General features: G+C 45.3%; 1 protein-coding gene across 1 annotated transcript; it reads left to right on the forward strand.

Annotated features, from left to right (window-relative positions):
- Nucleotides 1-7,036: 7,036 nt before the first annotated feature.
- LOC123366571 (OX-2 membrane glycoprotein-like) lies at nucleotides 7,037-24,559 on the forward strand. Its single transcript, XM_045010168.1, has 6 exons — nucleotides 7,037-7,518; nucleotides 11,684-12,022; nucleotides 15,626-15,925; nucleotides 17,735-17,846; nucleotides 19,419-19,542; nucleotides 23,080-24,559. Exons 1-6 carry the CDS (start codon nucleotides 7,437-7,439, stop codon nucleotides 23,263-23,265), a joined length of 1,143 nt encoding a protein of 380 aa, XP_044866103.1. The 5' UTR covers nucleotides 7,037-7,436; the 3' UTR covers nucleotides 23,266-24,559.
- Nucleotides 24,560-25,040: the final 481 nt, after the last annotated feature.

Consider the following 25,040-nt stretch of genomic DNA (forward strand, 5'->3'; position numbering starts at 1 on the left):
GAGAAAGAACACTGAGAGGAGCCAGCAAAGCAGCAGCCACTAGTGACCCCTATAATAAGCTTCTGTAAGACATGGGGACTTGAACCTAAAAGACCTTGGAGATAAAACCAAAGGCTGCAGCAGGGTCAGTAGCCACCCTAAGGGCTGGAGCCAGGAGCAGGCCTTAAGCCATGAACCATCAGTAACGGGAAATCTGTTAACTGGCACTAACAGGATCTTGGGGCTTTTCCTAGAAAGAGAAAATATAAGAGGAAGGGGAACCTTGTGTTCTCCTCCCCTCATCCCTTCTCCATTTTGTGCAACTAACTTCCCTTTTCTCCGCAGTTTCTTGTTCTGACCACAGCTGGTTTCTCCATGTGCCCTGACTCCCTTGCATCACAGTTGCAGGAAGGAGTTTGGAGTAGGGCATTGAGGATTGGCGATCAAGGGATACTTAGCCCAGCAGGGAGAGGAGGCCATTCACCCAGTGTTCACTATGGGGACAGGACAAAGGAGGGGGAGGCACTGGAGAGTGGGGAAGAAACAAAGTATGGCTGGGCCTTGAAGCAAGGGAACATGGGAAAAGAAAGGGCTGGTGCTTGACACTAGCCAGCATTTCAGCAGAACAAGTCTGGACAGAGGAGGGAAGTCAAGACAGGAGAAGATGTAAAGAGAGCACCCTGGGCAGCAGCTGCAGGGGCTGGGTGTGGTGGGGGGGTTATGAATGAAGGAGGGCAAGGAAGGGGGAGCTCAGGAGGCAGAGGCTGAAAGGTGTCGGTTGTGGGTAGCAGAAGGGAAAAGCTTAGAGAGCATCTGTGTGTGGAGGAGGGGCTGAGATCCCCTTCTGGGCATGGAGGGTCTTGAACAAGGGTACAGGGGAGTAAGGTCAGTATGGGGCAGCAGGTTTCTGGGAGGCAGATGGAAAGGGGGAGGTGAAAAATCTGGGGCTGAGAGGGTGCTTGTGGTGTGAGGAAGATTGCTAGGCAGGGGCGGCTCCAGGCCCCAGCACGCAAGTGCGTGCTTGGGGCGGCATGTCACGGGGTGCTCTGCTGGTCGTCGGGAGGGCGGCAGGCAGGCTGCCTTCAGTGGCATGCCTGCAGAGGGTCCGCTGGTCCCGCGGCTTCGGTGGAGCCGCGGGACCAGCGAACCCTCCGCAGGCACGCCTGTGGGAGGTCCACCGGAGCTGCATGACCGGCGACCGGCAGAGCGCCCCCCGCGGCATGCCGCCGTGCTTGGGGTGGCGAAATGTCTAGAGCCGCCCCTGTTGCTAGGTTGTTGGGGGAGCAGGAAAGTTGGGTCTCCAGGAACTTTGTGAACACTGAGCACATCTTCTGAGCAAAGGAGGAGAAAGCTGTCAGTTGGTTCTACGGGTTGTTGCACTGGTGGGAGCGGCTAAGTGCAATGCTGTATGGACTGTCAATTTGCTCTGGTAAAAACCAACGACCAGTGCATTTAATTAATGATTTTGGGCCACATTCCTTTCCATCCTTAATGATGCCCAGTGTTCTGGTAAAGCCTAAAATTACAACTATTGCAAAGCAGAATTTAAGTGGGGGAAGAGCAGAGTAAGGGGACAGATAAGGTACATGAGTGGGTGAATACAGGGTATAGGCAGCATTTATTATCCACTGTTCAGATCAATTAGCACTGATCAAAATTTTTCAGAGTAAATTTTCTTTCTTGCCAATAAATAAATAAATAAATAAATCTTGGGGTTCTCAAACTGGGGGTTGGGACCCCTCATGGGATCGTGAGGTTATTATATGGGGGTCGCGAGCTGTCAGCCTCCACCCTAAAGCCCGCTTTGCCTCCAGCATTTATAATGGTGTTAAATATATAAAAAAGTGTTTTTAATTTATATGGAGAGGTCGCACTCAGAGGCTTGCTATGTGAAAGGGGTCACTAGTAGAAAAGTTTGAGAACCACTCGGTTAACTGATGCATTTTGTGAACTCATGTCAAATTTACCAAGTCTGGGATTGGAAAAGAAAAGTGGAAAAAAAATTGAAACATTTCATTTTGACATTTTTCTAAATGACACATTTTGATTTGTCTTTCTCAAAATTATACTTTAATTTTTGAAAAACCTCTGAAACAAAATGTTTTGTTCAACTCAAAAGAATTCCCTCCACACACTTTTTTTTTTGTTGGCCATATTTTTTTTTCCGTTTACGGGTCGACCCAATTTTTTTTTTAAATTTTTGCTGGCCTCTGTCATTCTATTGATGACCATTGATCTGAGCTATAATTGAATTGCTTATATTCCTAAGGAGTTTGTGGTTTTAAGAAACAGTCCCCTGCAATGTTAGCAACCCAAATTTTGCAACTTTTGGCTAGTGCGTGACAGCTGGAAAGTAAAACTGACTGGAAACAGAAGTGATACAGTACAAACTATTTTTGTGTTTTGAGGTAAGTGACACGCAAAAAGCAAATGGTGGAAAGCGCGAGATTTTCAAAATCCATTCCATTGTAATAATCTAAGGGTACGTCTACACACAGCCACAGCTGGTCTGGGTTAGCTGACTCCGGCTCGGGCTGCAGGGCTAAAAATCGCAGTGTAGATGTTCTGTCTCAGGCTGGAGCCCTAGCTCTGGTTCGCTCCATCCCTGCAGGGTCCCAGAGCTCTGGCTCTAGCCTGAGACCAAACATCGACACAGCAATTTTTCATCATGCAGCCCAAGCCCGAGTCAGCTGAGCCAGGCCAAACGCAGGTGGGTTTTTGTTGTTGTTGTTATCCCCATGTAGACATACCCCTAGGTGCCAGCACCTTTAAAGAAATGTACTTAAAAATATGATTTTTTAACCAGGGTTCCTTCAATGAATTAAAATCCCAGTCCCTCATTGGGGATGATGGGAAGAGGCAGTGTAGTCCAGCATTACCTGTGGTTCCAACAGTTGCTGAGCTGACCAGAGCAAGGATTAAGAGCAGTGTGATTCTCAGACACACAGCGGACAGCTTCAGCCTGGTTAATGAGTCGTCCTTAACAGTGGCAGGGCCAGTTCCAGGCGTTTTGCCGCCCCAAGCACTGATCACTGATGCATTGAAAGGGAAGAACCAGGTGCTGCCACTGGGAAGGGGAGGGGAATGCCGTGGGGAGAACAGGACTGTGCAGCCTGTGCAAGGGAAAGGAGGAAAAGACGACTAGCTGGCAAGGTGGTGCATTCACATGATCAGAAGCGGGGAAGGGACCAGGCCAGGGGAAGGAGGAGATGCAAAGCACTTTTCAGAACTTAGACAGCTAAAGTTACCTAAATAGTCCCCTTCCTCCCACACCTTATTCCTTTACCAGATAAGAAGCTGTCACATGGAAGATGGGGGTGGGGAGTGATATATGGGACGGAAGGCGATTGCCGTGATCAGGAATAGGAAATGAGGTGACCAAGAGTCTGTCCCTCTACGAAGGGCTTCAGCTCAAATTTACCTTGAGTCTTGCTACATCTGGTGTGTTTCTTAAAGCCCCAGCTCCCAGATCCATGTGACTGCATGAAAGTCTTTTTATCGTTATTATTTTTATTATTTCTCAGGTTGCAGCCTTTGATGTTGTGGAAAAAAGCGTTAAAAATGTAACTTGAATGCACCCGGACAGCTCAAACCCAAGAAAGCAAAATAAAAATCTGATTTTTAGCCATTCTTGTGACTGATTTCTTAAATACTTGAGGTTGGCAATACTGTTAGAAAAAAGTTAAAGAACCAAATAGTCTCAACCTGCTTTTGCAAACCCAACATAGAGCTCAAAGATGCTTAGGGAGCTCCCACTGCCTGAAGATCCCTTTCTAACTTTACCTCTTAATTCACTGCTTGATGTCCAGGATGGGCTTTCTGGGGAGAATTTTCATTTCGTGGCCTCTAGGCTTATTGCAACTTCTGAGCACCTCTTTGTGAGCCACTTCCACAGCACTGAGCATTGTCATACGTGCTGCCATCTCGTGTCTCCATAGAGTCATTACAACTTGCTTACTTCTCACTGCACAGACTGAGGTGCCTGTCACAATCCCAAAGAGTGAATTAGGGTTTGGGAACAGGCAGTGTAGGTGTAAATTCCAGAAGGTTCTCCACTGGGCCCATTACTCTGGCAATAGAGTTTTCCCTCATGCTGTGTTGATTCTTATTTTCTGTCCCTGTTATAGGACTAGTTGCTCATCTCTTGTCTCTCTGAGTGCACCCGGCTCAGGTCTTGGGCCTTTTACCCTCACCTGTCTTGGGGTGTGATCTTGCTGTTGTCCATGTCTTAGACCAAGGTCTAGGTCAGACTAGTTTATATGAGGGTAAGTGCTTATCACCCAACAGGTTCAACTGGGTTTAGGGGACCTGCTTTTCTTCTCTTGAGGAACCTGTGATCAATGATGGTCACCAACAACCTCCTTAAAACACAGTATTTTTATTTAGTGCCTGGAACAAACTATTAGAAAAAAACTATTTCAAAACAACAAACAGCCTACATGCATATGTAGTCTCATCTAATCTTATGCTTCATTACATAAGAGCAGCCATCCTGCGTCAAACCAGCGGTGCATCTAGCCTGGCTCTGACAGTGGCCAGTACCAGATGCTTCAGAGGGATGAACAGAAGAGGGCAATTTTGAGCAATCCCCTGCCATCCAGTCCCAGACTTTAGTAGTTGGAGGCTTAGGGATACCTGGAGCAAGGGGTTCTGACCCTGACCATCTTGGCTAGTAGCCACTGATGGACCTGTCCTCCATTAATTCATCTAATTCTTTTAGGGCTGCATAAGTAAATAATGTCATCCGGCCACAGGGAAGCAGCGTGCCCAGTAATCCTGCAGCAGGGCCCCAAGAATGGACAGAATGCTGCCCCTTAGCATGTGCCACCCCAGGCACGTGCTTCCTCTGCTGGTGCCTGGAGCCGGCCTTGTCCTGCAGAGAAAAAGTGTCTGAACCAAGAATGAGGAGGAAGGAAAGAGTAGCAGGATTCACCAGTGACCCAGTATTTCCTCTGAAAAGAAGGTAATGACAGATATGATTTACACTGATGGTTTCAGCAAGTGAAGCATTGCCAGACATGTTGCTAGACCTGTTGATGTCTCTAATGGTGGTGCTTGACCTGTTAACAGGGCCTCCCAGAGGATTCGGGGGCCTGGGGCAGGGCTGGGTCATCAGCGGCAATTCAGCAGCGGGTCCCTCTCGGAGGGAAGGACCTGATGCCAAAGAATGAAATGGCAGCGGTAGAGCAGCCTCAGTGTGGCTTTTTTTTCTTTTCCTGCCACTTGCATCACTTGTACTCACCGGGCAGTACTCCGAGGCTTCAGCAGCACTTCAGCGGTAGGTCCTTCGCTTGCTTCGAGTCTTCCGCTGCACTGAAGAAGCCGCTGCCGCCGCAGACCTGGAGCGAGTGAAGGACCATCCGCCGAAGTGTTGCCGAAAACCCAGAGCGGCTCGTGGGGCCCCTGCAGGGCCCAGGGTCTGGGACAAATTGCCCCACTTGCTCCCCCATCTGGGTGGCCCTGCCTGTTAATGTCTGATCCCAGCTGTGATACAGACACTGCATGCCTTCCTTCCGTTAGCTACTTAGCATTTAATTCTTAAATTTCCTTTTCTTGTCTGACAACAAATTCACAACCAGCTTCCTCAGTTCTCTCCTCCCTGAGCCTTTAAAAATCAGCCCTGGTTTGCCCCTCCATTTGTGGGGAGGGAGAGATGAAGTGCAGATTACAACCCCACCTGCCGTCAGTGAACTGGTCTTTCAAAGAATTTACCCACAAAAAGCCAGGGTGGGAAATATGCTAGTTCTCACACTCCCAAAACAAAAAAATAAGCAGAATAAAATTTTAACCTTTCTTTGATACTTGATAAACAGTAAAACCCCAAAGCTCCTGTTGTCTCTATTGCTCTCCTTGCTAAGCTTGTATATACCCAGAACCTGTTAAAATAATCTTAGGATTGACATAGTACTTTCCATCTGTGCAGCTCGAAGCATTTTACATAGATAGGTAAGCATTATCTCCCTCATTTTACAGCTGGGAAAACTGAGCCACAGAGCGGTGAAGTGACCTGGCTAAGGACACATGCTGATTCAGTGACAGAGCTGGCAAAAGCAGCAATGTCTTTAGTCTCCTAGTCCAGTGCTCTGTGCTGAGGACCACACAGTCTCCCATAGCTGCATCCAGGAAAGGGGCTGTTGAAGCAGTTGTGATTTATGGTGAGACTATGAAGCTGCTGTGGCACAAGGAGAAATTAGTCTTTTTCAGAATAATCTTAATGTGGAAGGGATGGGGGCTGGGATGGGAAGGCAGCAGGACAGGCAGAGAAAGGGGCTGACTTGAATCAATGTAGAGTTTAGATTCTTCAAAATTCAGCAGCCACATGATGATTCCTGCCTTTGTGTTGCATGCATCTGAAGGAGAATTATATAAGTAGAGGCACTCAGTTGTGTGGTCATAAAACCGTTCACATTTCTGGGCAGATGAGGGTGGGGGAGGGAAGGGTTCTGACCTGTGGGAGGCAGCGAATGGGGAGGAGCAGGAGCAGGGGGTGTCTGTTTTGGAGGCTCTGGACAGTGGGAAGGGAAAGCTTAGAAAGCAGAGGGGAGATTTCAGAGCAGGGACCAAAATGGGGAGCTTAGGGTGCGCACGTTTTTAGCATTGGAAGAGGGAAGTAGAAACTATTTGGGAAAGTTTCTGAGGTGTGTAAGGGAAAGCAGCTAAAAAGGGGAAGTCTGTGCTATGGGGAGGGTTCTGAGGGCTGAGGTAATGGGGAAGCCAGAGAAAGTGACTCCAGAAACCACATGAGTTGTGAAGAGCTGGATTTCCAACCCAGCCTACCTCCTCAGGCATTTCTGTGATGCAAATATGACTGTAGTGCTCAGAGGGGTGTTGGGCAGTAGTGAAGGGGATCACATGGGGATGTGAAGAGTTGTATGCATATGATATTTGCATTAAGAGGGGGATCCACAAACTCCCCCAGTGCAGTACTACTTTGAGTACTAGGTAAGTAATCAATTGCATCAGCCTGTGCAATCTGAGGAGGAAATCACGCTGAGGATGTGTAGGGAAGGACTGATTGGTTTAGGGAGTGTCTGCAGAAGGGGTTTCTGTAGGTGATTTAGGAAAGTGGAGAGAGGGGAAGGGAAGTGAGGACCCTATTCTGTAGACAGTCTATTTGCTCTAGTGAAAGCCCAGGGCTGGGGCAGTTGGTTAATGATTGACATTCCCATTCCACTGGCTTGCTAGTGCCAAACAGGCATTCTGGTGTCAGCTACAGTTACAGCAGCTGCAAATAGGAGATGAGGAGTGGGAAGAGAGAAAGTGCATGCCATTGGACGCAGACAGGTAATCTCACAGTGGAATGTGAGCCGTTTTGAGCTGTGGCCAATCAGACGAGATGAGTCATATGCAAGAAAAAGGCGCCACATTCAAGTTGGCTCTTTGAAGAGAAGCTCTTCTTGCAGATCAAGAGGGAAAAGGAAAAAAATTCCACGAGAATAAAATAAACCTTTTCCAAGATGCGTTTGCAGAGGGTTTGGTGGCCTGAACTCTGGCTCATTCTGCTCTGGATACTCTGCCTGCTTAGAGCTCCATTCACAGGTGAGTGGAGTTTCCCTTTATCCTCCTGTTTTGTATACCAGTTGCATGGCAGCAATTGCTGGACAATTCAGTCGTAAATAGGGCTGAGAACATGCAACATAAAGAAGGAGGAGTGGAAGGGAGAGAATGGACAGATGGACTGTCCTGTCAGACAGTTCTAAATTGTTACTAATAATACTAGAAAGCGGTAGTAATAGAATGTCTTGGCAGGGGTGGTAAGAGGAAAATTTTCCTTTTTACTGTATCTATTAATTCTATATATTCTCACTTATAATAAATATAAACAAATTAATTTTATATTTCCCAGCAATTAGAGAAAAATGTCCTGATCACTTTAACTAATAGGATAGAATCAGAGAGTTATGGGAGGGAAAAAGCATGTCCTCTCCCCTAACAATGCAACAGTCAATATCAAATTCCCTCCCAAGCTAGGGTCTGCCAGATCCCCACATCTTTACTCATATGAGTCCTGCCTGAGACAGCCCTGAGAAATCAGCGGTGAAGGTGATTAAAGACACTATCAGTTCATCTTGGCCCCAACTTTTTAACAAAACTCAAGACATTATTTATGTGATATATATATTTTACAGAAAAAGGAGGCAGTTCAGAAACAACCAGTAAAAATAATTACAGGAAAAGCTGGAGAAAACTTCAATATTTAGAGAGAATAAAAAGATTGGGGCAGACAATTAAGAGTGGCCATGATAATGGTTTGGAGAATAATGAAAGCTACAGAAATCAAGTACTCCTCCTTTTTTTCTCATTATACAAAATGGGGACATTGAATAAAAAGGAAAAGCACCAGATTGAAAGCTGACAAAAGGATACACTTTTCCCCAGAATGCACAATAAGGTTGTAGAACTCATTGCTACAGCATAATGAGGCCATGAGCTTGCCAGGATCCAACCAGAATTGGACAGTTAGCCTGATAATGAGAACATCCACAATTATTTGCTTAGGATATATTTAAACGTGAAATGGATATAAGTTTTCCCCCTTTAGGGCATTAGCTAACCTCCAACAGTTACAAAGAAATGCCAGTATAGATGGGTTATTCTATAAATTCCCACCAGGGGGTTCCAGCCCCTGCTACTCATAGCAGTCAGTGATGGGATACTGGCCTAGGTGGGCCATCACCATTGATCTGTTCTGGTATGGCAATGCCTATGTTCCCAATGGAATTTAGGTGTTACCAAAATGGATAGTCCCGTGCTGTGTTTGCAACTCTACATAGTAATCCAAACATTGTAGCCTTTGGTTTGTGCTTGAAAGCCAGAAAGTTAAACTGATTAGAACAGAAATGGAACAGACCAGTCTATTCTCATGTCCAAGGTAAATGAAAGTCAAAAAGCAAACAGGAGAAAGTGCATTTGATTTCTTTTAAACTGTGTTCCATGTTATTAATCTAAAGTGGAGTTAGAAATTTGGTCTTAAAAATCATTTTATTAACCAAGTATTCCTTCAGTGACTCAAGATCCTATACCAGTCCCTCATTTTTAGGATTACAACAGCTACTAAACACTTGACCTGAATGAGGACTAGGAGCAGTGATATTCACAGAGAGAGCAGTGTCCCTTCGCATTCACAGCAAAAATCAAAGTCCACTCTTCTGCCTGGTTAATGAGGGAGTGGGGGAGGTGCCAGAGGAAGAATCTAAGATCACCTGACAGACGGTCCCTGCAGTAAAAGAGGGAAATGTAAGAATAAATCCAGAGAGACACTTCCCTCCCTCTCCCCGGCCCTAAGATGCTTGTGAGCTGGGAGCTCGCTTCTCTGCACTATCCTGTCTTCATCTTTCCAGGCTCCAGTAATAAGTGATAGGAGATGCCCTTTTCTCCTATGCTCTACCTCAGTTTTGGTGGCAAATTAAATGTAGTCAGGTCTAAGTGCTCTTTTGGGAAACTCAGCTCACTCAAGTTGCTCCTTGGGTCTGTGACCCCTTTGGGGTTTTGTTTTAGATCATATTAATTAACCAAGAGAGAGCAGGGAAGCAAGGTGGACAGTTCAGATACATGTCACAAGCCTGTTCTGATGATGTGAGTGGAGGAAGTATTGCTAACATGCAGGTTGGATCAGTCTCATTGATCCCATGCATCTGATGAAGTGAGTTCTAGCCCACAAAAGCTTCTGCCCATATAAATTTGTTAGTCTCTAAGGTGCCACAAGGACTCCTCGTTGTTTTTACCAATGCCCTGGGTGATCCAGCTTTTAGTATTTCTCCTGCCATTCAGTTCCTCTCTCTATTCTTCCCTAACTGCTCCCTCTCACCTTTTTCCGGTAGTTGTGTAGAATTGAGGAAACCTGAGAGAAGGAGACAGCTCCAGGGAACAATTATTCTCCCTCAGCCCCCAGAGCAGCCACACACCAAGAAGGTTTAGGTCTCTTTAGGCGGCAGAAGTGTCACACTGCTGTTTGAACACACTAACCCAGCAGCTCTCATGCTCTGCTCTGCAGACAGTAGTGTATCTAGGGGGGAGCAGGTGGAGCGGCTGCTCCCCACTGAGCACATTCCCCAAAGTGGCGCCTTTTTAATTTTTACACTCACTCCAGCTGCTCCGGGTCTTCGGCGGCAAGACTTTTCTCTCTTTTTTTTTTCCTTCGCTGTTTCTGCACCTTTTTTTATGTGTTCGCTCCCCCTGCTGGTAGCACCTGGCTACACCACAGTAGAGCCTTGGTCTAGCACATGGTTCTGTGTTGTCCATCTTGTTTCCAGCTGCTTCTAGAAGCCTCAGTGGTTTGAGCATTGACCTGTTAAACCCAGGGTTGTGAGTTCAATCCTTGAGGAGGCCACTTAGGGATCTGGGGCAAAAATTGGTCCTGCTAGTGAAGGCAGGGGGCTGGACTCGATGACCTTTGGAGGTCCCTTCCAGTTCTAGGAGATTGGTATATCTCCTATTATTATTATCATCTTTATTTAAACAATAATAAAAAGTGGGGGGAGGGGCTCCACACCTCTAAAACCTGGAGAAAACAAATGAGTCACCATAAGTTTCTCCGCTGGGAGGGAAAGAGGCAGGAGCTGCTAGTGGGAGAGCAATGTCCCCGGGGAGAAAGGGACTGGACAGGATAAAGAGAGGACTAGGTGGCAGACAAGTAGAAGGGAAGATGGGATCAGACCAATGGGGAGAGGGGGTGAAGAGCAAAGAGACTGGCTGATAAGCTTCTCCTTAGACAGTCAAAAACTCTCCCTAATCCTCCCCTGCTGTTCCTTCACCAGGAATTACTGTGGTAGATGCAGGTCAATGGTGTAATGACAAATTTGATGGAGGCTAATTCACATGCTAATAGGGTGACCGGACAGCAAGCGTGAAAAATTGGGATGGAGGGAGGGTGAGGGGAAATAGGTGCCTATATAAGACAAAGCCCCAAGTATCGGGACTGTCCCTGTAAAATCGGGACATCTGGTCACCCTACATGCTAAGGAATGGAAGGGGAGGTGTCTGTGAGTCGATCTCCATAGATCTGTCCCACAGTAGGAAAAGGTTTTAGACCCCTTAAATCTGGGACTACTACTATGACGCTAAAACAGATCTCAACAAATGCATGAGGCTGCTCTTGCTGGGCAAAGATCACTGCCTAAATTTGTGTTTTATTTTATCACTTCACCTCCAGGGGAGGATTTCAGGGAAGGATTTTCATTTTGTATCCTCTGGGCTTATAGCCGGCTAAATAAGGGCTCCTCTGTGAACTTCCTCTTAGTTCTGTGATACCAGCTGCCATCTTGCGGCTGTGTGGAGTCATTGCAACTTGCTGTTTTGTCACTGATTCCCCAGGCAGGAAAGAGGCTGGACATTTCAGCAGGCTGCTCACAAGACCTATTTCTCCATGTATTACTTGTGCAAAACAAGGATCATATATAGCATTTCCTGTTCTAGCCTGCCTATAACTAGCTGTTAACCTAGTCTGAAAAACCTCATGCTGTGTTAATACTTTCCCATGACCACACAGACAAGGACAGTGTGTAACACTTGTAGTGTATCTCTTGCACAGAAGACCTAGGCAGCTGGTAGCATCTGAGCTCCATACCGCATACACATCGTGGTCCGGGGACTATGTAAAATACACACATGCACAATGTGGTGTCCCAGAGCTGTCACAGAGATTTCCTCCATGGACGTTGCAGTCTCTCATTTAATGTGATCCTTGATGTGGCTCTGTTTCCAGGTGCCAATGGAGCAGTCAGATGTGAGAGAGTTCCTGCAGCAGCCTTAGGTGAAGATGTGACCCTGAAATGTAACTTTATACCCTCTTTCGATGTTTTACAAGTCACCTGGCAGAAGTTGGAAGGCTCTTCATTCAAAAACATAGCTACCTACAGCAAGGCATATGGAACTAAATCCATAGGGCCTTTCAATAAGAGAGTTTGTTTCAATTATACAAGTCTGAAAGAATCATCCATCACTTTTCGTGGCGTGACATTGGAGGATGAAACCTGTTATAAGTGCATCTTCAACGCATTTCCACATGGCTCCTTCAGCAGAGAAATTTGCCTCATTGTACACTGTGAGTTTTAAACCTTTTTTCTCTAATGGTGCAGTGCCCTCTAGTGGATTGGACCCAGAATGTCCCTGTAATTTTCTTAACTTTTAACTCTCTCCAGCCTGGGTTGTCTCCCACAATCCCTTGCTAATGACAAGTCTCAAGCCCCTCCAAGGTGTTGTTATCACTCAGCACAACCACATGAGGAGCCGCAAAGCCAGCTAGATTACACAAATGCTCCCAGAGCCACTCATGACACACAGAAAGGCACCAGTCAAATCCCCCCAGCTCCCAGCACTGTACCTCAGGAATACACAATCTTGCACTGCTCAAGATGGGCAGTGCAACTGTATTAATTGGTTCAACACTTCATCAATGGATCGTGGATATACACCAGCTTTTGCAAACCTGAGCAGATTACCAAACACTTTATACAAACTCACTGGAAAAGATAAACAGTAAAACACATTTATCGACTACAAAAGATAGATTTTACGTGAATATAAGTGATAGGCAAAAAGTCAGAGTTAGTTACCAAAATAAAATAAAATATAAGCATGCAGTCTAAACCAGTACTTCTCAAAGTCGGGCCACCAGTACATCCCTCGGCCCGCGCCCCTTCCTGCAGCCCCCATTGGCCTGGAGCAGTGAACCGCGGCCAGTGGGAGCCGTGATCGGCCAAACCTGCAGACATGGCAGGTAAACAAACTGGCCTAGCCTGCCAGGGGCTTTCCCTGAACAAGCGGTGGCCCGACTTTGAGAAGCACTGGTGTAAATTCTCAACCCTATTAGACTGGGCAACATCTAGCTCAGAGGTACTCAAACTGTTGTCATTGACCACCAGTGGTCCGTGAGCTCCATTCAGGTCGCCCGCAGATAGTTCCCTCTAAGGTGTGCACCTGGGTGGACGCACACAAGAGACTGAATTAGGCCACCCACCTAATTAGTGGAGCTGCACAGGTGTGGCTCCACTAATTAGGTGGCCTGGACCCTGGAGAAGATGCACATGTAAGGTGAGGTGATGGCCTTGGGGGACTAAGGAGTAGGGAGGTAGCAGTAGGGTGAGAAGAGAGGGTGAGGGGGTATTTGGGACGTGCAGGGCTGCGGCGGCCAGAGAAAGAGGCGACTTTCCTCAGCTCCAGGGCTGGGGCTGCCGGGGAGAGAAGGACCCCCCTTCCCAGACTCAGATCTGTGGCTGCTGTGGCGGGGAAGAGACCTTCTCCCCTCCTTCCCAGACCCAGCTCGGGGGTGCTGCAGCAAGGGAGAGAGGACACATCCATCACATTTGAAAGGTAAGACTACTGATATTAAAATGAGAGTTGTGTGCTTTTATTTGTAGAACAAAAAAATGTTAATTATTAAGGTTTTTTTCTTATAAAGCACTTTTATCAAAAGGACTTCACAATGGTTAGCTAATGATGCAAACAACATTTGGAAAGATCATTAAGTGAGACCCTCAGCAATTTTCAAGTGGTCCGTGGAAAAAAAGAAGTTTGAGAACCACTAATCTAGTTTAAGCAGTTTTTCTCACCCCACAGGATATTGCAGTTCATAGTACACAGATTTCATCCCTGAAACCTGGGCCAGTCTTCTGTGTTGGAGTCTTAACTAAGTCTTCACAGTGTCCTTGTTGCTTGCAGCATAGGTGAAGGCAGGAGAAAGGCCAAGCCTGGGCCCCCTGTGTTCTGTTTTATACCTTCAGTCTCATGTGCTTGTAGAACACAAGTCCAGGCATGTCTGGTGGGCATTGCTGAGTTCCCAGGAATTGTAGCTCCCTTGCTGGACAATGGCTGTTGATGGGTTGTTTCACACCCCGCTCGAGCGTTGGTTACTTTTCTTGCTGTTGCTTCTGGGGAACTAATGTCTGGCTGATTCCCCAATTTACAGCTTGTGTTAGTGACAACCATACAATACAATTCTCATAACTTCATATGCATTAACGATATACATATATGGATAGAAAATCATAACCTTTCCCCTGATACCTCACATGACCTGCTTTGTATGCAAGATCACAATTATATATAGATGAGGTATATGGCGATTACAAGACATTCTTACAAATTATCATAGATTTACCTGTAACAAGCCCCGATCATGTATCACCAATAAGATTGGATCCCTGAGCCTTTGCTGTTGCACCAGACTGCTACCACCACAGCACTAACTTTATTAGCTGGCAGCAGGAGACAGCTTGTGTTTCAGATAGGGAACAGCCCATTGGTACTATGTACTAGGTCCGAGGGGTGGAAACTAGCCTTGCCCAGATTTCTCTCTTCCCTCTCCCCTCGATACAAAGACTCCTCTGGGGCAGCAAGTCTGGGAAAGATGAGATTCTGGGCATGTTTGAGGGGCTCTGTCCAGTTCAGATGTTCCCACATCCTTTTTGCTACAGCTGTTTTCACAGCCATTCCTACTTTGGTGTGCTACTTTGGCGGTGATATGAGCCTGGTGTTCAATGTTCAAGTCATTGATTATTAATTTGGCAAGCGAGAGAAAGGGAGTGGTGATCTTTAACCATTGAGAACTCCGCTAAACCTGAATGGAATTTCATGGGACAAAGAAAAGGCACTTCTCCAGCCTGAGGGCTTTCCCCCTGCTGAATTTCAAAGGGTTGCTGCAAACCAGGAAAGTTTTACAGCTTCTAAAAACACTATTAAATCAGCTATTAGATGAGTAGAAGAAGCTGGTCCAAGTTTGAGTCAGTTTGTCCCCTAACATCCCCCTCCTCCTTGTGTAACACAAGGTTCTCAAAGATGATGTTGGTTTTAGTCATTGTAGAGCCAAAGTTTAGCCTGTTCATGATTATATAACAGAACAAGTCCCTTCCCCTCTCTCCCAGCCTTGTGATCAAATCCACAGGAGGTCTCGAGTGAAGGAAAGCTTTACAAGGTTTCTCTTGTGATGTTTCCTCAGCAGTTTTCAGCTGAGGAAGTGTTGTTGCCACATACTCCCGTAGAGGAAGTTAGTTTTTCCTCAAGTATTGCTGATGCCCTAAAATCCATGTAGATACTGGGGGTTCTGCTGGGTCCATGGGCCATCGGTGTAGAGGCCCTATGAACGTACCAGGCATACCATTGATCTGCTTAATGGAGCTGAGTTGACAAGACTTTCACTTCTGGCCATGGTTCTTGTATCCAACTTCCAAAGGGGGGTCCCATAGCATGGAGAATTTCTACTCAGAAGTTAATACAGCAATTTCTGAGTGGATTTTCTCCTGGACTGATGCAAAAGGATGTGCCTCCAAGTCTACTCCTCACTTTCCCCTTCCCCATATGTGGATCCTCCATTCAATGAAGGGATCTCCTTGGATTTATCAGCACATTTTTTTCCATCACAAGAACAGGACACATGAATGTGCAGGGAGTTTCCTGTGGAATTGTGAAGAAGGTACCATCTGGCCCAGTTTTTTTTTTTAATTTCCAACCTTACACCTTCTGCATAAAAACCCTACCAAACAGTTAAAATATAATAATAAACCATTACAATCTAAGACTATAAAGGAACATATTGAACATATCAGGAATAGTCTGGTTTTCTCCATTAAAAACTTTGCACATGTCTTAGCTTTTTGGTCATGGTGTAAGGCATATTGTAATTTCTGTTGCACTCTACTTTTTCTCCTAGCGATTTCTGCAGTAAGAACTGAACTCCATTCAAATGCCAGCAGCCCAGAGCTCCTGACTGCAGTCTGCTCAGCTACAGCAAAACCTGCCCCAGAAATCACATGGAAGCCTGAGGGTGTCCTGATTGGCCAGCCTGAGATACATGGAGTTAAGAATGCAAACGGCACAGTAACCATGACAAGCACATGTAACATCTCTGTGAGGCTCCTGCGATCGAAGAACCTCCAGGCTTTGACTTGTGTAATAAACCACCCTATGGGAAAGAAAGAGAAGATAATTGACCCACTAGAGGAATATAAAGGTAGGCTAGATCTGGGTGTTGGTATAGGATAGTCTGGGGCGTGGAGAGCAGAGAAAAACCATCCCCCCCCCAAAAAAAGAATAGAATAGTTGTCCAAAGAAGTTGGGTCTCTTCCAGTTGCTTTTCTTCAATGGCTTGTATCTGAGGACTTCTTGTCACTGAAACAGTGCGTTCAAGTTAGTACACTTGAGTTACTACACTACAGCTGCACATAGTGCTTTGATAAGCAGAGTGATTGGATTAGCTGCTGATGAGATGTTGCAACTTCAGCATCACTCCTATTTCAACCTGCTCCCCTGATGGCCAGCTAGCGCAAACATAAAACACCACTTAGCTTGAGCTAAAGGCTTGTGTGTGGACGGGAGTCGATTTAAGGATAACACTCAAGTTACAACTCGTACCTAGTGTGCTATGAACATAAACCCTGTTGGTATGTCTACACAGCAGCTGGCAGGGTGCTTCCCAGCATGGGTGGACAGACATGCTAGCTCAGATGGAGATAGTGTGCTAAAAATAGCAGTGTGGCTGTGGCCGCTTGGATGGTGGCAGGGGGTAACTAATCCCACTGGTGGCCAGCCTGAGCGGCCACATGTGCTACCACATCTTCACTGCTATTGTTACCCAGGCTAAAATCAGGCCTTCCCTTGCAGTGTAGACATACACTTAGATATTCAGAAGACCAAGCTTTTCCTGGTATTTCAATCCTAGAGCTGTTTCTGGAGCTTTAGATTAAAGGATGTCCTGTACTGAGGATTTCTTATAACAAATTACGTTATTTCTTATACAAAAGATCACCAAAGCGGCCATTTTTTACAAAAAAGTATTGTAAACATCAAAATTTTCATTTTTGGTCAGTTTCAACATAACTGATTTTTTGAATATTCATTTTCATGATTATTTTTTCATTTACTGAAAACTTTGCTAAACAAAACATTAATAATGATTTTGAAAATAAAATTAAAAGTATTTATTGAAAACCCACATTGTTGAATCTTTAATGTAAAAGGGTCCATTCTAAGCTCTGTGAAATGGGGATGCCTTTGAAATTCTGAAACTTACAACCTGTTTTTTTTTTCCATTTTTCAAGTAGATCTAAGAGGCAATAGCAGTATAAATGAGTGTTCATGGGACTCTCTTGACTAATAGTAATTTTTATAATGAATCACTACTTAGCACTTTCAAAGCATTTCACAGCTACTAACTAATCCTCAAAACACATCTGTGAAATATGTATGACTAGAATTAGAAGAATAATGCAAAAACATTATTCATACCTATTTTGAGAATGAACAAAGCTCAGTGTTTGTATGACACAAGGTTACTCACTATTCATTATTGGCTATTCATCAATCCTTATTCTCCTAGTCACAAAAATCTTCCATCCAATCAGAGAGCAGAAACAGAACTGTGTAACCCAGATGACCAATCACATTTCAGAAGAGCTGATAATTGAAGTGAACGGTTCACATATACCCCATCTGTTCAAATAAACTTTGATACACTGTTCTGTGAATAAGGAAGACATGAACAGAGATCAGAAAAGGTTTGTGAACAATTCAGAAACAGAAGAAATGATCAGATTATTTATTCATCATGAATAGTTGACCTGCTCTGACGAATATCCCCATTTTATAGTTAAAAAAACTGATACCCGGGGAGGTTAACCAACATGTCCAGTTTCTACACTTAGTTTAGAACTGAGTTTAGAACTCAGTGATTCCTGGTTCCCAGTATCTGGAAACATAAGAAAAGCTTTGACATCCATTTGGATTCTGTGTGACATTCGGTTTTTGCTAATTTGCATTTCAGCATCTGATGCGGAGAGCAGAATATATATCTGGCCAGTGCTTTGCATAATTTATTTGATTGCCATAGGAGTCACCATCATCATCTTGACATACAAGAAAAGCAAAGGGAATAAGTAAGTAGAATTATAATTTTCTAGTAAATTATCTTACAGAATTCTATTTCACTCCTCTTTCCTGCTCCATAGTTTAACACCATGCTACCACTTCTTCAGATCTTGGAAACAAACCTTGGTGTCTGTCCCAAGTATTGCAAGGCCTAACTGATTTATGAGCTTGTCTCATTTTCAAAAGTGCTTTAGGCACTTAGGAGCCAATAACCCATCAACAGTCAATGGGTTTAGGCTTTTAGGTGCCTTTTAAATGAGACTTAGGCCAGGTCTACACTACAGACCTATACCCACACCCGTGAGCGACATAGTTATACTGATCTAACTCCCCCACGTAGACAGGGCTATGTCAGTTTTTGGGGCCAGCAGGAAATCTGTAGTCTGTATCCAAAGTGTTGACAACTTTTGAGACCTGCATATACAATATCCCTTTCCCTAGATTCCTGTAAGGTTTTCTGTTGATCTTTAGGATATGCTGCAAGCCTCATCTATTTTCTAGGATTTTTGCATAGATGGGAGAATTATTATATTTCTGGATGAAAACTCAGAACAAGGATTGTACAGAATAACTCCATGGAATGCTATCTTGACTCCATGTGCAGCAGGCTGACTACTGTATAAATCTTACACATGGCAACCTGGGAATATAAATCTCGTCCTTCAGCTTCAAAAACACCTCTAGCTAGTGATGTGCTGCCATAATGTTAACAAGGGTCTGCTTCCAAAATGTTCTGTCTCAGTCAGTGATGCATTCAATATTCCCTGGGTAAAATACTCTCCACCTCTGTCCCACTGTATCAGTTCCATGCTCTTTCCCTTGCTGGTGGGGATGGGGAGAATAGAGGAGGAGATAAGTTTCAAAGTTCTTCCAGTTCCAGGCTGAGTATGAGCAGGTGTGCATGAGCAGGGAGAATGGTGGGCTGCAATGGCTTCAGAATTGCTATTGATGCTTCCTCTCTGACCACCCAGTTTCACCACACAACAATGGAGGCACCTTGCACCATTGCTACTTCCTGAGTGAGCAACGTTCAGCTCAGTACCAGCCTCAGAGGTGGCTGAACATTTTTCGCAAGCAGAGCCAGCTTTCAGACAGAGTGCAGTTTTTGTTTTCACCACTCCCAAAAACATACTGCTCCCCAGTCTCTCACTGCAGAAGAGGAGTCCAGCTGCTTGTTCCATTTCAGCCTCATCATTGGCTCACATTGATTTCTGTGTCATATCTAGCTTCACAGGAAAAGAAACTTACTTATTAAAAATTTAAACGGAGAGTCCTCCTCACAGGGCCCAAAGGCCAGATCTGTTACAAGGGGACTTATGCAAGCCCATTCCAGTTCATCATGGCACTTGAAATGAAAGGAGAACTCTCCTGTGTAGCAGAACAACATAAACGTTAGTCAGCTCAGGACCTTTCTTTTGCGATCTGTCTCCCCTCCCACGGTCTTAGCCCATTATAGTCATTGTCACTTGTCTCCTCTTATCTAAATAGACTTTAAATTCTTTTAGTGCAGGGACCATATTTCTGTAAAATGTCTAGCACACTGTTGAGCACTGTATAAATATTCAATATTTACATCACAGACCAACGAGTAGCAGCATGCCCTGCACTCCTGCGGAGGCAAAGAATTTGAATCAAGATGGAGGAGATAGACACCAGCACCCGCCAACACCTAAATGCCACCAGAGTGTTTCCTATCAAAATGAGGTAACAGAAAATCATATACAGGCAATTCACATTCATGTCTTATATGAGGCAAACAACCTAGCAATGTCCAATGCTAGGGAGTTGATGTCTGCCACGCAGTGCTTAATTTGTGCCAGGGCTTGCCAGGGCTGAGCACCACCGGCACCTCTAGGCTTGGCATTTCACAGCCCCGGTACCTCTGGGGTTGCCACATCAGTTATGAAAGTAAAAAAATTACTTCAGTCCCAGCATCTCTTCCATTACAAATTAAGCACTGCCGACACAGCGACAATACAGACATTGGATGTTCTCCTTAAAAGAGACACTTAAACATTACATTGACTTTCTTTTGCAGGCTAATTGTCTTCCTTATCTGTCCAGATAGACACTAAAGACTTTGAAAGTGAAAAGAAAAACAAAACAAAAATAAAGTACTGCTCCTTTATGAAATATAAAGATAGCCTCAGAGTGTTTAAAAACATGTTCCACGTGTTCTTCACTTTAGAGCAGGGGAGCACTTTTGGAAGTGGTGTGCCGAGTCTTCATTTATTCACTTTAATTTAAGGTTTCGTGTGCCGGTAATACATCTTAATGTTTTTTAGAAGGTCTCTCTCTATAAGTCTATATATTATATAACTAAACTAGTGTTGTATGTAAAGTAAACAAGGTTTTCAAAATGTTTAAGAAGCTTAATTTAAAAATAAATTAAAATGTTGATCTTATGCCGCCGGCCTCCTCAGCCTGCTGCCTGCCTGGGGTGGAACCTAGGCCGGCAGCGGGCTGAACGGAGCTTGCGGTTGGGACCCCAGCCCAGCAGTGGGCTGAGCGAGACCAGCGGCCGGGACCCCACACCAGCAGTGGGCTGAGTGGCTCAGCCCGCTGCCGCTCAGGGATTCCATCCTCTGGCTCCTGCCAGCTGGGATCCCGGCTGCCAGACCCACTCAGCCCGCTGCTCGGCCCTGCCCACATAGACTGGGTACCTACCTTCTCCCTGGTTCTGGCCCATTCTCTTCCTCTCTCTGTACTGAGCTGAGGGTGAGAGTGAACTGAGCACAGGGCTGGGGGTGAAGGAGCAGGCTGGGGGTTGGGGTGTAGGGTCTGGCCAGGCGCTAGAATGAGGGAGGGGGCTCAGGCTTGGGGCAGGAAGTTTGGGTGTGGTGCGCTTACCTGGGCAGCTTCCATTTGGTGCGAGGGGTGGGGATGTGGGGGTGCAAGAGTCAGGATGTGGGGGGTGCATGGGGTGTGGGGGGCTGGGCATGTGGGGGGTGCAAGAGTCAGGGCAGAGGGCTGGGGGCATGTGAGGGGGATGCGGGTGTCAGGGCATGGGGTGTGGGGAGCCTGGGTATGTGTGGGGGTGCTAGAGTCAGGGCTGGGGTCGTGGGGGGGGGTGAAGGAGTCAAGCAGAGGGCTGGGTATGTGTGGGGAGAGTACAGGGCTCAGGGCAGGGGCCTGGGGTGTGTGTGGAGCTGCAGGGCTCAGGGCAGAGGAATGGGAGTATGTGAGGGGGGGTCAGGGCAGAGGGCTGGGGGTGTGGGCTGGGGTCACGGGGTGCTTACGGGCTTGAGGGAATATGCCCTGATTCCCTTCCCACTTCTTCAAAACCCTGCCCCGGCTTCTTCTCTGCTTCCACCGGGAGCAGTGAGCACGCTGACTCCACTCCACCTCCTTCCTCGCAAGGGCCATCATCTGATCGGCCAGCAGGGAGGGAGGGACGGAGAGGAGAAGGAGGGGCAGGAACCCAGCACACTGCGGGAAGAGGCAGGGAAGCCAGCAGGACCAAGCTTCTGCTCCCTGCCCCTTCCCCCTGCCCCCGTGGGAGGTGGCGGGGGAGGGGCAGAGGGTGGAGAAGAACGGGCCAGGCCAGACAGGGCAGGACCCCGGCAGGCAGCAGCGTGCCCAGGGCAGGTGCAAGGATGTTTCGTGCTCTAGGTGAAACTTCCACCTTGAGCCCGTCCCCGAGCCCCCGCCCTGAGGCGCCCCTCCCCACGGCCGCTCCATCCTGAGGCACCCCCCCGCGGCAGCTCCTCACCCTCCACCCTGAGGCACCCCCCCCGGCCCCAGCTCACCCCTGCTCCGCCTCCACCCTGAGCACACCATCACTGCTTCACTTCTCCCGCCTCCCAGGCTTGAGGCACCAATCAGCTTAGGCTTTCATTTCCTACATTTCGGGAAACATGGAGTCTATCCTGGAAGTCAGTGACTAGATGTAGTACAATGAGCTCTGGTTACCTTTCCTCTCACCCTGGCCTGTCCTCTCATGAAAATCTGCTGCGAGTCTTCTCAGGGGGCCATTTCTGCTCCCTGTACGCTGCCAGGGGGGACACATTATTATCCCTCTTTGAAAGTATGGAAAATTGAGGTAGAGTACATTGAATTGACTTGCTCATGGTCTCAGAGTGAGTCAGTGGCAGTGCAGGTGATAGAAGCCCGGTCTCACAACTCCTAGTTCATTGGCCCATGTTGCTCCTATGTTGAGTAGGAGGAGGAAGGTTATATTACTTCTGTATTTAGCACTGGTGCGAACCCTGCTGGAATAGTATGTCCAGTTCTGGGTGCCCACAGTTGAAGAAGGATGTTGAAAAATTAGTGAGGATTCAGAGAAGAGCCACAAGAATGATTAAAGGATTGGAAAACATGGGCTATAGTGATAAATTCAAGGAATTCAATCTATTTAGCTTAACAAAGAGAAAGGTAAAGGATGACTTGATCACAGTCCAAGTCCCTACATGGGGAACAAATATTTGATAATGGACTTTTCAGTGTAGCAGAGAAAGTTGTAACAAGTTCCTGAAAGTTGCTGAAAGTTGAAGCTAGACAAATTCTGGCTGGAAATAACGTGTATTTTTAACAGAGAAGATAAATAACCAATGGAACAATTTACTAAGGGATGTGATGGAAACTCCATCACTGGCAATTTTCAAATCAGGGTGAAATGTTTTTTCTAAAAGATATGATCTAAGAATTACTTTGGGGGAATTCTATGGCCTGAGTTATACAGGAGGCGAGATTAGCTAATCATAGTGGTTCCTTCTGGCCTTGGAATCCATGAATCAGTAGCCAGGAAATCAGTTGTTTGAGAAGTAGTGATTTCTGAGAGAATTTTCTGACACTTGAAGTAAGATCCTCTCCAATATTTAACTTTAAAAATGGACTGAGCTTGGCAAAGGAACCAGGAGTAGAGGAAAGGGATGGGTTGAATCAGTGCAGAGTTTAGATTCTTCAAAATGCAGCATCACACACGTGCTTTCCCCCAAAACTGTCTGTTCTGTCCTTTTGGTCACATGGATGTGAAGGAGAATAATCTCATTAGTGGCATCCAGTCATGCAGTTACAAAACTTTCACTCTTTTAAGCACCACCAGCCTACTGATTTATTCATTAATCTGATTTGTTTATACCCATTGCCTTTTTAATGTGTTAGTTCTAATTTCTGGTACTGGCTTCTAGGAGTTTTATTCAGTTGATCCTTTTGCTAGTGTTTTCCCCCATTGCTTTTCCCTCTCTGATAATTTAAACCTTTACCTTTAGTGCCACATAACTGTATTACTTGCTCTTACAGCGGCAAACCCCAGGAAGTTCTCAGCGCAAGAGAACCCCATTTTCAAAATCAAAGGACAGTCAAAGAGAGACACTGGTACCCAGAGCAATATTTCAAGGAAAAAAAGAAGAGAACGAGGAAGGCAGTCTGAATCATTCATTTGTGGAAGGGGTTGAAGAGATTGAAGACTCAGTTTTTAAAAATTAGAGAGAAGGTAAACTTTTACTGCTGCAAATGAAAAAAGTAGAGAAACCAACGTCACTAACTCAACATTCAAACCAGCCCCAAAGAATTTTTTCAAAGCATTGTGCAGTAGCTTGGAGAGAGGGGCTATTTATAATATGACTTTGACAGAAAAAGAGCTAAAAAAGGTGGGAGGGGAAAAAGGTGGTGGCTTCATTTCCCCCTCCCCTCCATTTATGGTATGTAAAACGTATGTGTCTCTTTCAGAGAATCCGTTTGACCTGACACTTGGAGACGGAAAATATGCAGGTGAACAAAACAAGGTCACATGCCGTTCCTTCTCACCATTCCCCCCCCCAAGGAATAGCTGCAGCTAGAGCTGTGTGAATAATGGATTTCTCGGTTTGCTGGCAATTCCAAAAAATTGAAAAAACAATTATTTGGCTTGAACTGAAAATTTTTCAGCAAATCTAAGTTATGTTTCGTTTTTGGTTCTAACGAAATGTTTTGGCTGAGCACTTCAACATATAATTTTTTTAATGACCTTTGAAGTAAATTTTGAAACAAAAAGTGTTTTCAATTGGAGACATCAGAATATTTCAGTTTTCGGAAACCATTTTTTTACTTTTTTTCTCCAATGAAAACAATTCAGCAAAATTGACGCAAATTCACCAAAAGTTTTGGTGTCACAGAATCTTTTTTTTTTTTTGCCAAAAATAAAGTTTCAGTTGAAAAGTTTCACCCATCTCTAGCTGTGATGCGCATCTCATGGAAATTTACATTTAAAAGTAATGATCTCCCCTTTTACACTCTTTAATCTTCAGTTTACTTGGTTCCTGCTACCTCGGGCGGAATGAAAAATGTAATGGGGTTTTATTATTGCTATGTTGACAGGATTTTTTTTTTAAATGACGTCTCAAAGAGTTCAGACACAAGTGGAACACCTCTCCCAGCCTGTCCTCTCTCTTTCTCAAGGTAGAGAAGCTGTGGCCAGATTAAGAGAAAAGAGAAAGAGATAGCCCTTGTTAGATGAGTGGAGAGGAATGCAGAGAAGATTTCATTTAGAGCAAATAGCGGGAGTTCTAGGTAGATTAGACTCACATTGGATAGAAAAGCAGAGATACCATTTTAGTACTGATTATGTCAGATGAATACAATGTAGAGAAATTGTAATATGCAGTTTTTTATTCTCTCCAAATCCTTGTAAACTTTGTCCTCTGCTTTAATTTCAGTGATTTTTCTTTGTACATGTGTACAGGGCTATTTAGCCAACAGCATCCATTTTACTGCCAGAGAATAAAAAAATTGCTCTTTCAGAGTTTGAAGTGATAGTAAAACATTATTGATATTGACTAATCTAATCGAGACACTCAATATGATCCAAAATGAAAGAACACTAACACTGGAGCTCATATGGTTTAACTGTGAAGATATCAGTCTCCTTTCCAGTTCTACAATCTAAGCATTTTTTCTCTTAAGAGGCAATTTAAAATAACTTCCCATGCAATAGGGCTTTAGCAGCACCCCATAAAAATTGGTCTGATGTTTCATTTCACCAGTATTGTTATTCAGTAGAAAGTCTATCTTCCTAAGAATCCAGAATGGTTTGTTGTTACAACAATTGCTGAATAAGCAAATCATTAATGCACTGAGAGAATTAATCTGTGGCGTTCTGTAGATATTGCAGCTGGATACCAACATCTATCAGGGCGGGATTTAATGGCGAAACACTAGTTTTCATAGGTGCCTCTCTAAAGGCATCAAGGAATAATCCAGCCTAGAATATGAAGAGTGCTTGG

This window comes from Mauremys mutica, chromosome 1 (genome assembly GCF_020497125.1).
Source record: "Mauremys mutica isolate MM-2020 ecotype Southern chromosome 1, ASM2049712v1, whole genome shotgun sequence".
Classification (NCBI taxonomy): domain Eukaryota; kingdom Metazoa; phylum Chordata; order Testudines; family Geoemydidae; genus Mauremys; species Mauremys mutica.